The sequence below is a fragment of the Zosterops lateralis genome (assembly GCF_965231275.1).
Source record: "Zosterops lateralis genome assembly, chromosome: Z".
In the NCBI taxonomy this organism is placed as follows: Eukaryota; Metazoa; Chordata; class Aves; order Passeriformes; family Zosteropidae; genus Zosterops; species Zosterops lateralis.
The window spans coordinates 28,509,514-28,526,812 of NC_139800.1; the positions used below are offsets into that span (position 1 = coordinate 28,509,514).

At 36.3% G+C, this 17,299-nt stretch overlaps 1 protein-coding gene across 4 annotated transcripts in view; it reads left to right on the top strand.

The window, feature by feature from the left end:
- UHRF2 (ubiquitin like with PHD and ring finger domains 2) overlaps window positions 1-17,299 on the top strand; it is a 77,122-nt gene that overhangs the window by 25,783 nt on the left and 34,040 nt on the right. For all 4 annotated transcript variants that reach the window (XM_083884527.1, XM_083884528.1, XM_083884529.1 and 1 more), the window contains exon 4: window positions 2,393-2,611. In XM_083884527.1, coding sequence (XP_083740653.1) covers window positions 2,393-2,611 — 219 coding nt within the window. The remainder of the gene's footprint in view (window positions 1-2,392; window positions 2,612-17,299) is intronic.

Consider the following 17,299-nt stretch of genomic DNA (forward strand, 5'->3'; position numbering starts at 1 on the left):
TCAGTTATGGACTAATGTGAAGGGTTAAATAGCTGGTTGTATTCACCAGCAACCATGAAAACATTCCTCTGTGTGAAGGTGCAGCAGTAAAAACATTCAGTATCTGTAACCTTTTGCAAAAGAAAGGTAAAACGTGGCAAAAGAAATGTCATTTATTATTTTCTAAACTTTGTAAGCTTGTTTTTTTTACCAGCTGATTAGAGGAAAAAATGCACTCAGTGGAGAGTCAGCCTTCCTTTTCTACTTTGGAAAACATTTTCTGTTTATAAAAGGGGATTTTGGGGGTGTCTTTTGGTAAGTGGTCCTGTTCTAGACAGTTTTATCATGAGGTACTTCCAAGAACAGCAGTGGAAACATTGTTAATGGTGACAATCTTTGAAATTCCTCATCAGTACAATTGGAAGGATCTGTTCTAAGTTGTGTAGAGGTGAGAAAGATAATATGAATCTGAATTTAGGGAAAAACATTTGCCCAAAGCTTAATTAGGAAAAACAGAAGGTGAAGACATTTTACTTTCAGAAGAGAATAGATTTTTCAGATCGAGGTTAAGTTTCTATGAATGTCAACTCAGATATTTTGATTTTTTTTTTAAATGGTGACAAGGGAACTTCTAAAATATATTTAGGTTATTTTTATGATCCCATATCTATTTCTTACTTGATTATTTCACTATATCCATAAATGGTGTCTATTTCTGATCTATCTTCTCTGGTTTCCTGACATTTAAGCACCACTTTGGTTTCAGAGTTCAAGTAAACAGAGTCTTTGTTTATTATGTTCTACTTGCTGTCTTCTACAAACTTTAGGAAAGGTTTACTGTAAGACTTCGGAACTGATTAAGAGGTCAAACATAGCTGTCTTAAGAATTCAGTAGCCTGTTGCACAGTAATGTGTTATTTAGGCACTCAATAAAATAGGAATGATCTCTACAGCTGTTTTTTGCTTTGTCTTATTTACCTGTAGGTGAATCAATCATGTTATTTTGTGGATATTACAGTTAAAATATTAATAATTAATATAGCAGAATGTTATGGTAATTCTTTTAGGTGAAAGTTTCATGACCTAAAGGCAAACCCTCAAATGCTGGCTTTTTAGTATGCACTGAATTTGGAAACAAGATGGGCAAAAAGACCTTAGGAAATGTGGAGAGTTAAATTGTATGAAACTATTGTTTTGATAATTACTTGATCCCAAGTACATGTCTCTGTATGATGTAACTTCTGTTGTGCAGAATTTTATCATTAGGATCTAAAAATGTTGGTACAAAACCAGACTTTGTATTTAACGTTTGTAAGTAGTTAGAGATGTGTTCTTTTACTTAGCCATTAGTCTATCCTGAAGATACACCCACTCTTAAACTGCTGCAGTTCATCGTTCTTTAAACAAAACCATGACTAAATCTCCTCCAGCCTCCCACATCAGTAGTAGCAAACTAGTGTGTTAGATTTAATAGAAGGCATAAAACAAAGCAAGATGAACTTGTTTAAAATGTGTCTAGTTTCATTGGTGGGCCTTCAGTCAACTGTTCAGGGGTAGATATCCTGATTTCAGGCTGTAGCTGTCAGTCTCATGCTCCTAATAACAGTAGTTTTAGTATTTTTTCCTGTAGTAAACTACAATGTGCAGTTTTCTCAAGACCTTGAAATATTCTTGCTCACTATAGGGGGAGGCATGTACAGTGGTAGAGCTATACTTTTATTAGTAAGAGTAGGATTTTGCCATTAATGTTTAACAGTACTGTTTGATAAAGGTGTATTAATTTAACTGTGAGTGCTCTTGCTAAAATGCCAGTAATTGCATGATGAAAATATAATTTAAGATAAATCATCCTCAGCACTGTTTGTTAAGAGGGGAGAAAGAACAATTTTAATAGCAGCTGTTTATTTGCAGTAGACTAATTTCATTTTCTCTGTTAAATTTGTTCTGTGAACTCATGTAGTATTAGCTAAGTGATGGGAGATTTTTATCTGCCTACACACAGTATGAAAAAGGAACTTCACTTTAGCATCTCTTAACTTTTTATTACAGGCTGGCTTTTTTTTGCAATTAATATTTTGATCATGTCTATATTCTGCTATTTTTCCAGCACATGTGCAGATACAGATTCTAGTATCAAGTAATAGCTCCCTCATTTAGAGCAATATTAAAAAACTGTAGTGTTAAAATGAAAGCATCTCAAATTTGAAAAGGCTTCCATCCTGCACTGGGATTTTGGTTAGAGTGCTATCAAATAACACTAAATTATAGAGAAGTGCATAGAGATTTACTTAGATTTTCTTTTTTTCTTAGTACTTTTTCTTTAAACTTTTGCTTCTGAAAAAAGTTGTCTGTCACTTTCTTTTTACTGTTGCGGGAGTCGTAATCATTGGTGTTGTTGGTTTTGCTTTTCAAGGTACCCAGAAAATGGCATAATAGAAATGGACACAATTAATCTTCGACCCCGAGCAAGAACTATTCTGAAGTGGAGTGAGCTAAAAGTGGGTGATGTGGTGATGGTTAACTACAATGTTGAGACACCAGAAGAAAGAGGATTTTGGTTTGATGCAGAAATTACCTCTTTGAGAGAAATCTCAAGGACTAACAAAGAGGTTCATGCTAAAATTCTGCTGGGGTAAGATTTGCTTGACCAACTCAGAAAATCTCTACATGTTGTATGGAGTCTGTTTGGTTTGATTTTTTTAATCTGGTAGTCACCACTAGATTAATTTTAATGTCATACTTTGATTCCACAGCTGTGCGAATTACGAAATTACAGTGCATGGTTTTTACAATGTGCAGACTTAACTGTAAGTCAGAATTTTTATTTTTCCTGAGATTGCTGGAGGCAACAATAAGGTTTTTGATGTATTATGTGTGATTCAGATTGATCAGAGCATGTTCCAGTAATTTTTTAGATAATTGGGAACCCCTAAGCCTCACTGAGTATGAGTCATCTCTTACAGTTTGAATAAGACCCTGAACTGGCTAAAATTTAAATTTAATTAAATTTTTAAAGAGTAAAATATTTATGTAGTATTATAACCTCGGATGAGTAAAGTGTGGAGCTGTGGGATATGGGAACTGCAACTTTTTTGTTGTGACTAAGATTACCTGAACACCTTTGCTTTGTTTTACTATTTAATTTTAAAACTTCCATACAGTTCTTTAGGAAGAGTGTTTTCTGGAGATGCCCTTAAGATACTGCTGTCAGTAAGCTGTGTTGCTGCCTTCTTATGGATGAAGACATGACAAGTGGTTGATTTAATGTTGGCATGTCCCACATTTACTCATGAGTGTTATTGTTCTGGGAGTGTGTTCCTGAAAATAAATTGAACTACTAGCACACCCTGTAGTTTTCTTTACAGGAAAAGAGAATGTTGTATCTGCAGGAAGACTTAGCATGGGACATGCTTACTTGGGAGAGACACACAGAAGTCTCTGTGAATCAGGTCTAATTCAGTATTTTGTGTAAATGTGCAATCTTACGTAGTACTGGGAAAACTGACTTGGTAAAGCATGCAAGTAAATTAAAGTGTTTCGGGGGTGACGTTTTAATTTTAGAATTATAGGAGTTTTATTAGACAATCTCAGTGCATTATAGTCATCTTTTATTAAGTAGAGCAGGGACATGGACTTGTTTTGTAGGCAAAGCAAAAAGCCGCCAAACTTGAAATACAAAGCTAGAAAAAATTTTGAATTATTAACTTGAACGAGATGAGAAATTTAAGAAATGGAGGATGATATCAATGGAGAGATGCAGATTTTCCCTGTAGTGCATGTAGTGCTAGTGGCATTTGGAGCATCAGGGATGGGTTTCATGACCTTCTACAAATAGAACTATCCAGACAGTAGTTCACATGCAGTTCAAATGTCGGTTGATAAAATTTTTTAAAACTTGCCTACATGGATTCTTTTAGAGTTTTCCCCATCTATTAAAAATAGGATAATCAAAATACATTTTATATTGGCAAAAGGAAGCACCTGGTGGCTAATAAAATAATCTAGTTGGAGCTCTATAGGGGAGTCTTTCCTATAGCTAAATAAACTGATAAATTAACTGCTTCAAACTAGAAGATGGTAAATTCAAATACTGTCATTACTGTGGCAGGTACAAATAGGGTTTCCCGTGATACTTAGACTTACTATCCTCTGAAAGTAATTGGGAGGAAAACAACGCAGTTGACAAATAACCTATTCTAAAATGATGAATTTAAGTCCATTTTCCAGATGGAATCATATTTCAGAGTATTTTCTTCCTAATTAAGAACTCTGGTTTCCTTTAAATGTTGGTAGATTGTATATGCAGTAGTCAACTTGTTGCAGTAAGGTTAACTGAGCCCTGCCATTTCTTAAATTTATCAAAGAATAATTCTGTATGACCTGTACTACCCAACTTATTCCTCTCAATTTGTAGTAAGAGAACAAGACAAATCTCCTAATATTCATACATTTGTATAAGGAGCATGCGAAAGTAATTGCTTTGAATTTCAGGTGTGTTGATTTGCAAATTAAAAACCAACTTCAGTGTTCCATTGTTTATTAATACATAATATAAATATTATAAAATATATTAATTTTTAGAATCATAATGCAGTTATTTTAATATAGACTAATATAATGAATATATTTCTATTCTATAATATTGACATGTGATAATGAGTTCTTAATGCTGTTAGCATTAACTATTTGTGTCAAATAAAAATGAAATTTATTTTTAATTTTTTATTATTATATGTTAGCAATTAATTGATTGTATTCTAATGACTAGTTTCTTGTGTACTACTTAAGAACAGCCTTAGCAGGCAAGTAAAGGGAGGCAGAGGTCTTAGGGTTGCATTGGATATATTCATTGCTTGGACTCTTTTTCCTTTGTGTATTGTATCAAAGAGACTTCATATAAAACAATTTTGTATGCCATATTTGCAAGTTTGATTTATTGATCTTGGTGGCTTTTTGACAAAGATTTGATGGAGCTATTGGCATAGTCAGAGGAAATAACAAGAATATGCTGTTTGTGGTTGTGCTTTGACACTAGTAGAACATATGATGAGTACTTTTTTTTGGTGCACCTTTGGCCACGTGTTAGTTTGGTGTTACTCTTACTTATGCCTTAGTCATAATCAAAAGGAAAATTCCTGCATAGTCTGTCATCATTTAGCTCATCTTTTGGAAAATATATATGGAATAGCAAATATTACCAAATAGAGGAAGAGACTGAACAGGGAAGGCAAACATCATTATGCAGAATACTTGACCTCTTATTAATTCTTGTTTCTATAGTATTCCCATTGCAGCTGAAATTTTTTGCTTGTAGGATGTCGAAAACATTGACCAGGATTTTCTGTGTCTCAGATGCAAATACTAGGGAAACAGCAGTGCTTTGGCCATAGAGTAGTTCTATTTCATAATGACAACACTTTTTTGTAATCCAGAATAATATGACTTGTTGTCTTTGAGGCTGACTGTTCACAATTTAACCTTGGAGCCAGCAGATATATTTAAATTTACCATACCAAATCAAGCCAAAACAGATCAAACTATTTTCTGCATTTGCTCCTTCCTATAATTGACGATAGAAACCAAATTAGATCTTTGTTTTCTTCAGAAAGCCCTTGAAAGTCTGACTTTAGCAAGGACTGTGTGTTGTGTTCAATACCAAGACTCAAATTTTGCTTAAGCCTTTGGAAATGGGTAAGAATGTAAATATAAATTATGCAGAGTGAACATAAGTTTCTTCTTTAGATGAGTGTATGTTTAATGAATTTGATGTCTTCACCTATGCACCTATGAGGCTGTAAAGGAATGTAATAGAATGGTCCTAAATTTTCATGTTCATATTTGTCATCTTTAAGTTCTGCAGGTTTTTGTATGAACATTCCTGCTCCCAAAAAGGATTTTTTTTGTGGATTACTTTATCTTAATTTTAAAATACTCTTATTGTATTTTTCTTGTAACCTGCAGATCTGGTGTTTGTCTTCCTCTTTTTTTTTTTTTTTTTTTTTTTTTTTTTAATGATATGCATTCATATTTACCATGTTACTACTCCTCCTATTCATATCTAACATGTTTTATTCTCAGAATGCAGTATGATATTTTAAAAATATTTTTATGCTATGCGTACAGATTTTTTGTTTAACCTCTTTTTACTTTTAACTTCTCCCTTTAATTCTTTTAGACAAGATTTTCCATTTATATGTAACTTCTGATTTTTTAAAAATCATACATGTATTTGTTTTTACAGCTTCAGAAAGGCACAGAAATGAAACACTTTACAGAATAGTGAGGTATTCCATAATAGTGAATGAAATAAGCTGTCCACAGGGGTTTTTGTTTATAATTTCAAGAATTCTTGTGCTTCTGTCAATTTCTATCTAGTTAAAAGGAAAGTTTTTGGTAGTTGTACCTCGTTTTGACATTTAGGAAGATAACAGTACCATGCTTCCTGTCACTCTCAGTATATACTCTGATCATGTCAGAGTTGTTGTCAATTTGTTAGATGCCAAATAGTACAGTTCTCATAGTGCGTCTTTTTTAGGTCTGGAATTTTCATCAATGTGGTTTATGTCTTATAATGCTTGCATAATTTTCTACCCAAAGTAACATCCTGGTTTATTTATTTTATTGTATTGTTTTTGACTGTTGCTGGTTGATCTGGGAAGACATTGTTTTGATGCTGTGTGAAATATTGACAATATTTATTTTGACCTATTTTCTCAAATAACTTCCATGCTGTATCAACAGGTGTCCTAGTAATAAGAATTTTAATTGCTGAAGACCTTACCTGTAGCTTTTTTGCACAAATGTGAAAGTGGTATATTTCTTCTAGGCAACAAACCTAGTAAAAACATGAATTTGTATCTTCCATTTTCCTCTTCTCCTTGTGACTTCAGTGGAGCTGGTTACCTCCTTTAAAGAAGAGAACTCATCTTGAATCAACAGGACTGTTTCAAGTCAAGATAGATTCTGAGTGGCCAAGAAGCCTGCTGGTATTTTTGATAATGAATCTGTAGAGATAATGTCTAGAATTTTTTAAGCATTTCTTTGTACTGCTTTTCCTAGTCTCTACAGCTAGAGATTGCTCTTTTTGTGGTACACAGCCTTAGGGAATAATCTCACAACTCATAACAAGAATGATTCTTCACAACTCGAATGTTTTGTGTACTACTTAATTACCCTGTTGGACAAAAGAAATTATGTTAGCTGAAGTGGTGTGTGAGTATAATTCTCTGCTTGAATTTAGAAGTAAAGTTTACTGGAAATAAAGCTGTTCACTTTTAAATTCCAGATTAGGTTTTTAACCTTTCTTCAGTTGTGGTTTCAGTTTTGAGGAAAGTCAAGAATTAAAAGATAAAATGGATGTAAGGACAGAATATTATTAAAGAGACTTTGGAGTATTGTGAAGTGTGTTCTGTTAATGATTAAGGTGTACAGGACAAACTGCCCTGGAGATATTGGGACATCCTGGGTTCTAGAGAAAGGTTGTTACTCTAAGTCGTATTGTTTCTGTCAAATGTAAAATGGAACAACAGTATCTGACTGAGAATAATTCATGATAAGAGCATGAGCAGAGCAAATCCTCTATTCATTCACTGTAGTACTTGTCCTCTTTGCAAGATCTTTATGAGATACAGTACTTTGATTCAGCAGCTATGGCATCTAACTCTCGGTGTTGATAGAGGCTGGGAGAGAAGTTAAGAACCTATGAAGAGGAGCCCTCCCGAGAAGGACTCGGAGGTGCTGGTGGAGGAGAGGCTGGACATGACCCAGCCATGGGCTCTCACAGCCCAGAAAGCAAAACGTGTCCTGCTGCATCCAAAGCAGTGTGGGCAGCAGGGCCAGGGAGGGGATTCTGCCCCTCTGCTCTGCTCTGGTAACACCTCACCTGCAATGCTGCATCCAACTCTGGGTTCCTGACAGGGGACAAGAAGGACAATGGAACGACAATGGACCTATTGGTGCAAGTCCAGAGGAGGCTACCAAGATAGCTGAGGGGGATGGAGTACCTCTTCTGTTAGGAAAGACTGGCAGAATTGGAATTGTTTGACTTTAAGAAGAGAAGGCTTTGGGCTGATCTAATTGCAGTCTTTCAGTACCTGAAGGAAGCCTTCAAAATGCCAGAGAGACTTTTTACAAGAGCATGTAGCGACAGAACAAGGGGGCAATGGCTTCAAATTGAAAGATTAGGTTTAAAGTAGATATTGGGAAGAAATTTTGAAGTACAAGAGTGGTGAGGCACAGGAACAGGTTGGTCAGGGAAGCCATGGATGCCCCATCTCTGTTAGTGTTCGAGGCCAGGTTGGATGGAGCTCTGAAGAGCCTGGTCTAGTGCAAAGTGTCCCTGTCCCTGGCCAGGGTTTGGAACTAGATGATCTTTAGGGTCCCTTTCAATCCAACCATTCTATGATTCAATGAAAGAGTGCATTTTGAGAACTATTTGGCTGACTTAGTACAGATATCCTTTTCTTGTTTCTTTCTCCTTTCTCTTTGGACAGAACTTGCCATTTTACAAACATTCACTGATGGACATTTTCTACACAGATCATAGCTATTCTTTCACACTCTTTGCCTGCATGCTTCATTGTTCTACCTTAAAGAGGACAAATCTTCAGGAGATTTCCTTGAATAGAAAGAATTTGAAGGATTACTGTTTTAATATTTGCTTGTCCCTGATTATTTTGATATGGAACAAATACTTTATCTGCATATTTCCCTTTTCCTGATTCTTAAAAAGAGATCGTAAAAAGTAACTGATTTGTCCTTTGTGCCATTTCCCTGCATATTGCCTGATTTTAATTAGCAGTATTGTTTCAGGTTGGTTTCCCAAAATGGAGGGCAAGTAGGCTAGATGTTTGTAATTTGTGTTGAGCCTTTTGGACTGTGAATATACTGTTCTTTGAAATTCCAGAATTTTAGTGGCAAACCAAGTCTGCCTTACAGAGAGCCAAAGAGTAAGTGACCCGATTATTTAAGATCTTCTTTAGTCCTGCTGATCAAAAGGGTAGAATTTTAGAGGGCAGATCATCCCAAGGAAAAGGACCAAGCAAATCCTGTGGATCAAAACCTGGTTAAATGCACAGCTTGTGTTGACAGACATTTGACTTTTAATAATACCACTTTGACTTTTGTCCCTGACAACTGGAGAAAGGCAGATAATGCATCCATTTTAAAAGAGGGCCAGCCATATTTCGGGCTTTGGAAAAAAGGGGGCAATTCTCTTGAAGTGCTGGTGAAGTGGTGATGATTAGGAAGAGCGAGAGTGAATTTTTTTCAAGAGCAAATCATGCCTCACAAGCTCATCTGCCTTCTGTGATAAAATTATTTTCTCTGTGGCCAGGGGTAGAGCAAAAGTTGTAATTTAATTCAATGTGCAAGTGTCCCATAATATCCTGTCCCAGTCTGGTGATTCCTGTAGTAAACTGGTAGGATGGACAACCAGGTGGGTTTAGAAAAAGAAAGCATGGAATGATTGGGCTCAGAGGATAGTGGTTACTAAGTTGCATGGTACTTGGAAAGTGATGGTAGGCAAGGAACTGCAGGGATGTATCCTGAGACCTCTAGTGTTCAGTATCTTGTGGCAATACAGTAGACTCCTGCCAAGTTTGCAGATACAGTAAATTGATGGAAATTCAGGAGTAGTACTGCCAATCAGAGAGACCTGAACAAGCAGAGTAGGAATGGGTGGCAGGAGCTTCGAGAAAGTCAAGGTGGATAAATGCAGAGTATTCTTCCACCTGGGAAGGCACAGCCCTTTGAAGCAGTACTGACTGGGAAGTAGCTCTGATGAGAGGGATCTGTGGGTCTTGGTAGGAAGCAAGATGAATATGAGCCAGCAATGTGTAATGAAGATTAACAGTATTTGGGCTGTAGGACAAGGATAAGTAGAAGACTGAGGAAAGTGATTTACTCTCCTTTACTAAGCACTAATTCAACTGCATCAAGAATATTCCACTCACCTCTAAACGCACCTCACCTCATTAAATGGACAAAAGAGAGATAAACAAAATGCAGTGAATTTCAGCAGAGGGGCAGAGAATTCATTCTTTGGATTGCATCTAAAAGCTTAACGTTTCAATTAATTGTGTGTTAAAACATTAATTGCTTTAGCAACAACAGAAAAAAGCATAAAATTAGTAAAAAGGGTTAAAATTTCAAGTGTTTTGGTTGTTCTAACTGTTATTGTAAGATAAAGTGTATTTTGAAGATGAAGAATGAGTTGACTTGGATCTTGAGGGTTTTGTTTGGTTTTCTAGAACTATATCTTCAGTATTTGTAAGTGTCCTTTCTTTAATAAACATGCAGACTTGGAACCACAGAGTCTTTTGACTTGCTTTTTAGGGGTTGATATTTAGAAGTGTTTTGAAGTTTAATTTCTTCCTACTGAGGAAAGTAAGTCCAAACAGAAGAGGAAAAACAGAAGAAAACAAATTCAAGTGCAAAAAGGCAAGCAGTGTGTGGGTGGGTGGGAAGTGGTAGTGAGCACAATATTAAGCAAAGCATGAAAATAGAAAAAAGGAGTGGAGTTGAAACATATGTATACATTTAAGAAACTTTGAGGATGGAAAGGAGCTCTTGAGATAGTTCAAGCGGGATCAGCCAGAGCAGTTTGTCTAGGACTAAGTGTAGTTGGTGTTTTAATAATGTTATGGATGGTTATTCAATAAGCTTTCTGAACAATCCAGTGTAAAAAGAAAATTCACTCTTGCCACACAAAATGCTTTTTTCATGTGTTTATACCTCTTACCTCTTATCCTGGCAGTGGACTAGTTACAGGAGTCTGGCTCCCTCTTGATATGCATGGGCAAGAGCCATCCTCATAAAACCCTTCTATTCTCTAGACTATAAACACTCCTGTATTAAGGATGTTCTGTATCAAGCCTGTTAATAATTTTTGTATCCTTTTTCTGGAACCACTCCTGTAAATCAGTATCTGTTCTCTGAGGAGCCTACACCTGGCCTAACTGATGCTGAGTCATGGTTGACATTTGCCTTCCCTCTACCTGCTGGCATTGCTGCTCTTAATATAATCCAAGAAGCTGTGGACCTTCTTCACTTGCAAAGGCACATAACTGGTATATGGTCAGCTTGGTTTTTTTATGTTCCTCAAGGTCTCTCTCAACCAAGCTGCTCTTCAGTTAGGTGGAGACACTCAGCAGGTACTGGTACTCCATCTGTGCAGGACTTGAATTTTTCTTTGTTGAACATGATGTAATTCCTTTCTGTCCAGCGCTAAATGGTAGCAGAGGCAAGTAATACTCACTTTCCCAGGGACTGAGTTGAGGCTGATCAGCCTGTTTTCAGTCTCCCTTCTTGAAGATAGATGTGATGTTTGCTCTCAACAGGAAAGTGTAATCCCCTTTCTATAACAGGTCTAAGAGTACACTCGTCCAAACATCAGGCAGTTCCCTCAGAGCTCATGAGTATGGCCTGTTAGAGCCAACAGACTTCTGTATGGCCTGTGGAAATGCTCCATAACCTAATCTTCACTGAGGCTAAGTCTTCCTTGCTTTGGCCATTGCTTTTACTCTTCGGGATCTCAGATTCCTAAACAGTCTTAGCAGTAAATACTTCAGGCAAAGAGTGCTGAGTCCCTTGTGTTTTCTGTGTTTATTGTCATCAGGGGCCGTGCTATATTTAGCATTGGCCCCACATTTTCTCTAGTTTTCCTTTCCTGTCATGGAATTTTACTCCCCAGATACAAATCGAGGTACACCTTGGCTTTCCCAACCCTTTGCCTACAGAATAAGATACCTCTTCCTGCCCCAGATCAGCCAACTCTTACACATTTCCATTTTATATCTAAGATCCTTATTAATTTCTGCAGGCTTCCTGTTGCCTTTTATGTCCTTCACATGATGATAGACCATTTTTGAGCTTGGGATGACCCTTAAATATCAACTAGCTTTTCTGGGCCCTTCTCTACAGGGTATCTTGTAGGATTTTTCAAGTAGATCTCTTCAGAGATCTCCAGATCTCTACATTCTACTATCCTGAAATCCAGGGTTGTCTTGTACTTTATCCTTTCTCTAAGGATTCTGGACTCCATCATCTCATCATGCTTGCAGACAAGCTTAAATGTCCAATGACAGTTCTTCACTGTTTATATGTATCAGGTCTAAAAAATTGCTTCTCCATGATCAGGAAGTTGTTCCCACTGCACTCCAAAAATTCCCTATATTGGTTTGTGTTCTGCTTTGTTGACCTTCTGGCAGATGCCATAGTTCTTCAAGTTCCCTATGAGAACAGAGCCTGTAAATATGAAACTTTCCAGTTGTCTGAAGGACTCTTCATATATTTACTCCTTATAGCAGAACCTCTTAGAGCATCACTAATGTTCTGTTAACCTTGACCTGTAAGCTCTCGACTGGTTCCTGATCTGCCCTCATATAAGGGCAACTGCTCTTAGTCTTCTTCCTAGCATCTTCTTTCTAAAGAGCCTATACCAATTGTCATGGAGCTGCATTAATTACACAAACCTCTGTAATCTCCTTTGTTCATTGCCCATGCATTGGTGAATAGGTGTTTCAAGGAGGCACTGAAGTGTGCTTTTCTCACTTGTTTGTTGGGAAATCTCTCCAACAGTTAAACCCAGAAGTCTATGAGCATTTGGATTTATCAATATAAAAATTAATAATTACAGTATTATCAGAGATTCCAGACAAACATGTGAGACCTGGAAAGGATGTATTACCATTATGTAATGGCCACTGGACACTTAAATGGAGGATTTAATATCATGCACTAATGAAATTGGAAACCATGGTGGAAATATTTGCGATACTTTTTCTGAAGAGAGTTAGGCAATATAAGGAATGAAGATATTCCAAAATAAGCAGCTGCTCTCTAAATGCCAAGTTAGTTAGGACCTTTTTCTCTCTAGGATTTTCTGACTTTCAAGACTATTTGGTGGATTAGGTTCATCCTGTTCTGAGCAGGAGAATCCCTGGATACAAAATTTTTTTCGTTATAGTAATACTGTCATATACATTCAAGCCATGATAATAAATTCATTACAAACTTTCTAGATTAGAAATGTGGGTTTGTCTTTCTTTACAAGCATTCTTGCTTTTGGTTTGATATGATCATTCTTTGGAAATGTCTTTTTGATTCTGTGACTCTGTGCCATTGTATTCTCTTAGGATCTCTGAAGGTGGATACCTTGAGAAGTTTTCGTGTTTTTTCCCCACTGTTTTTTTCTTGTTGTGGGGTTGTTTGTTTGGGTTTTTTGTGATTGGTTGGTTTTGTTTGCTTTTGGTTGGTTGGTTGATTTTAAAGCACTTTACATTTTGGGGACTTTTTGATTTATTCACTTAGGTTTTGTGGGGATATTTGGGGAGTTTGTGGTTTTGGGGTTTGTGGATTTTTGGTTGGTTGGTTTGTTTTTTGGTTTGTATTTTGTTTTTTCCAGGGTGGTTAGTATGTTTCTGTGCTTTCAGGACTCTTTCTTTTCTCTTCTTTGTTTTTTGAAAGGTCTTTTCATCCTGACAGTATCTCTGTGAGTTTGTTATGAAGGGAAGTGCTTCTTCTCATGTCTTTGTTTTTTGAGTTTGAGGTCAGGCAGGGTTCACAGATTGGTCTTCTGTAACACTGTCTTAGCTCATGATGAGTTTGCGCTGCACCTACTCACTACCTAAAATCTGGATAGGAGTGTTCAACCTCTTACATTAAGACTCACCTGTTTGTATCTTTGCTTCTTCCTAGCATGAAGAACAGTTGACTTGCCCAGACCCTGGGAATGATGTCTTGAACAGACCTTAACATTGTTTCTATGCACTGCAGTTTTGTCTGCAAACACATAGAAAAGTCAACTAAGCTTAGACCATCCACTGTGATACCAAGCAGAGCTCTTGGGTCTTTGTTTTTCGTATTTTAAGACTTTGGTGTATTAGCTTTATGGGTCATTGATCTGCTTTTTTACCTTGTTCTTCATGGACATTCGAGTGTTAACATCAATGTGTTTGAACTTGGATTTGGAAGCTGTAGAAGCCTACTGAGAATTTGTGATAGTGCCTGTTACAGACTCAATTCCTGACTACAGGAAGGAGGGAGCAGCTGGGTGGTGACGGTAGAGTCTCCGACAGGACAGGGGCATTCCTGCAGCACCATGGACAGGACCGGGTTTGGGGCGGGTGGGATCAGGGTCCTCTGCAGGCTCTATACCTCCTTGTGGTCGTGGCATGGGGCAGGGATGTGCGCAGAGTCGTGAGCCTCTGACATTGTTGCTGGCTGTTCTCTCAGGCCAGTTCTTTCCCCAGGTACTCTTGGATCCACCTGCCTACAGCTCCCAGGCTAAGGAGAAGAGAGTCTCTGTGTACAAGTCTCTGCTTTCAGAATCTGACATCATGAACTATAATACATTGCTTTGTAAATGCATCAAGCATCATGCCTACTGCTGATATTTAAAAAAGCCATATCCTGCCTAACTTGTGTGTATGTCCACAGTATGAATTTCTAGGTTTGGGAGTATATGTGTTTTGTTTTTAAAGGCATTAAAGATTCGTATTAGAATATGGTCCTTAGTGTGGCCTAGAAAATGTTAATTTTTTTTTACTGTTGTTTAAATACTAGGGTTATAGAAGGAGAGTAATAAAATCTTTGCATAATCTGGGAGTTGTCATGAGTCTTTATCTTTACAGTGCTTGTATAATAAATGAAAAGTGGAATTAAAAGTAGAGCTAATACTGTTCTATTTTGTAACTGTGCATTTTTATTTTAATGATTAAACAAATGTGTGTAGAATATTCTGGAAAAAGTCTTGTAAATACTCTCTGCTTTGTTGCTTGTGTGCAATAAAAAAACTTAAAGAACCTGTGTGTAATTCAGTACAACCTAGCAGAATTTGGTCAGATTATGAATGTAACATGCTGTCTAAATGTGGGAAGATTTTGAAGTCATCTTTGAAACAAATCAAATCTCCAGTCAGCTGCTTCTAAGGAGATGATATTAAGAGTTTTAACATGCATTTTGAATGGTAATACTGAAAGATTGTGATTTTTTCAAGAAGTTATCTAACTATGGTTTGTTGATGCAGAACAGAAAGAGTTCTGGCTGAAAACTTTACAGGCTGATTGATGTAAGGCATGTAAACGAAGTGTTGCATATGAAAAGATAGGTACAGAAAGTGGCAGTAAATCTGGTTTTGTTTTGATTTGTGTGTTGTTTCTTAAGTGAATTTGTATATTTGGAAAGCATAGCCAACATTGCATTCTGTTAGGTTTTATTCTGATCGTGGCTGTTTCTCCACTGACCTGGACATTACCTTTTGACATTAGCCATATAGACTGACTGTGAATTAGTTGTTTGTGGTAAGCATGACGATGTGAGTATGGTTTTGCTCTTAGGGGGCCTAAATATCATTAGACACTTTTCATAATTATTCTTAGTATGAAAATAAACTTTGTGTGTATTTTTCTAGTATTTTTACCCCATTTTTATTCAGCATTGTATTTTGACTTTAGTGTGTGTTAAAATACTATACTTTCAATTTCAATGTAGTAAAGTGATAAACTCAGAAATTTCCAGACAGACATCTGACAATTGTCACTGAATCTTTCAGACTGTAAGAACTGATCAAGTTCTCTAAGCATGGTAACTGTCCAGCAGCTTTTATTTTACGTGAAGCTGACCTTTGAAGTATCCAGGATAATACCCACTTGTCATACATCTAGTCAACTGTGATTTTGAATGTCTAAAAGTGTTCCCTTATCTGAAGGTTCTAAAAAAAGGAAATGTCTATGGGGAAAGTGCAGATACGTGAAGGTTCAGTTGAAGGTTTCTCTCCAGCTTTGGCTAGCCTTTCTCAAAGGAAGGCTTGCATTAAGAATTCTGCTGTGTTGAAGAATCTGGCTTTGTTTTGGGATTTAATTCTTTCAGATGTTTTAAAGTTCTTACTTGAAATACACACACCTCGTTTACTATGCATATTACATAATCTCATTTTTGGTATGGTAGGGTGAAGAAATGAAGAAAAGTTATATATTTGACAGCATGATATAACCACAATTTTGTTAGATAACCATCATTTTAAAATCATATGATAATTATTATAGCACTTAATGTGTACTGTGGCATAAAAATTATTCTTTTATGAGCAGCTAGCTGAGCCGATTTTTTAAGCTTTGATAAGGCGTAACCATTTGTTATTAGCCATCATATTCACCATGTTAGTTGATCTTCCTCTGTAGTTCCTGATATGCAGCTGTGACTTTTGTTGGAACATACCAGCTTTGTAAAGTTATTTGATACTATTTGCTTACTTCTTATGTAACTCATAGCAGAAAATAAAATGTTTTCTCTGGTTCAAAGGAAAAACTTAGCCTGAAAGTTGCTTTCTAAGTGTCCTTATCTCAAAGGAAAAATACAGGGCAAAAAGAGAAGGAGTGTCTATATGATCTTGTGTATGTAATAGAGTAATTATGAATTCCATCTGTTTAATAAGTATTACCTAGATATAATGAATAATATTGCTATTCAGTATGGTTGCAGCTCTGTGAGAGGAAAAACATGCCGTGCAGCTGTATTGGTTTTTTTATTATGTCAAGAGTTCTCTGTTTTACAGTATTAATTAGAGGAGTTTTTTAGCTAGCTAAACTAAAAAAGTATGTTGCGCTTCAACACTTTGAGGTGGAAATAACTTTTTGAAATTATACTTTTTAATAAAGTTGATGATAAAATCTGTGCTTCTGCATACTTAATAAAAACTTCACTGTACAGTTTGGAATGCTTGTATCATTGAACCAGCTTATAAAACTTTTTATAGTATCTTTTAAAGAAACAATGTGATAATCATTGTAGTGAAAAGTAATTTTATAGTTCAAATTGGCACCATTAAGAATTTACTCATAATTAATATTCTACTGAACTCAAGTTTGGCTTGTTTCCCAAAGATATGAATGTCAAGTGTCTAGATTTCTGAGTAAAGCTGTGTGGTGTTTTGCCACCTTCCTTCTTGACCACAGACTGTATATAGAGAATAAAGATAATGGAAAGCTATTTTTTTAACAGCTGCTTTTTAGTTTTCTGGGGAAAATGCAGGGGTAGGAGGAAAGGTAAGTTAAATAGCTCTAAACCATGACACACTGGAGAGAGAGGAGAGGAAATGTGTTTTTCCTAGATGCAGTTTTGCTCATATTAGGGATAGTGGTTATAGACTACACACAAATTTAAGGTTTGCAGGATGCAGAAATCAGTGAAAAATATGCTTTTATTTGTCTGAAATTTACTAGAATTTGAGAATATCAGTCATTTGTAGCTGCTACATTAAGTATAAAATTTCACATTAACTATGTGAAAGAAATAATAATTCTGTATTTTTGTTTTGAAT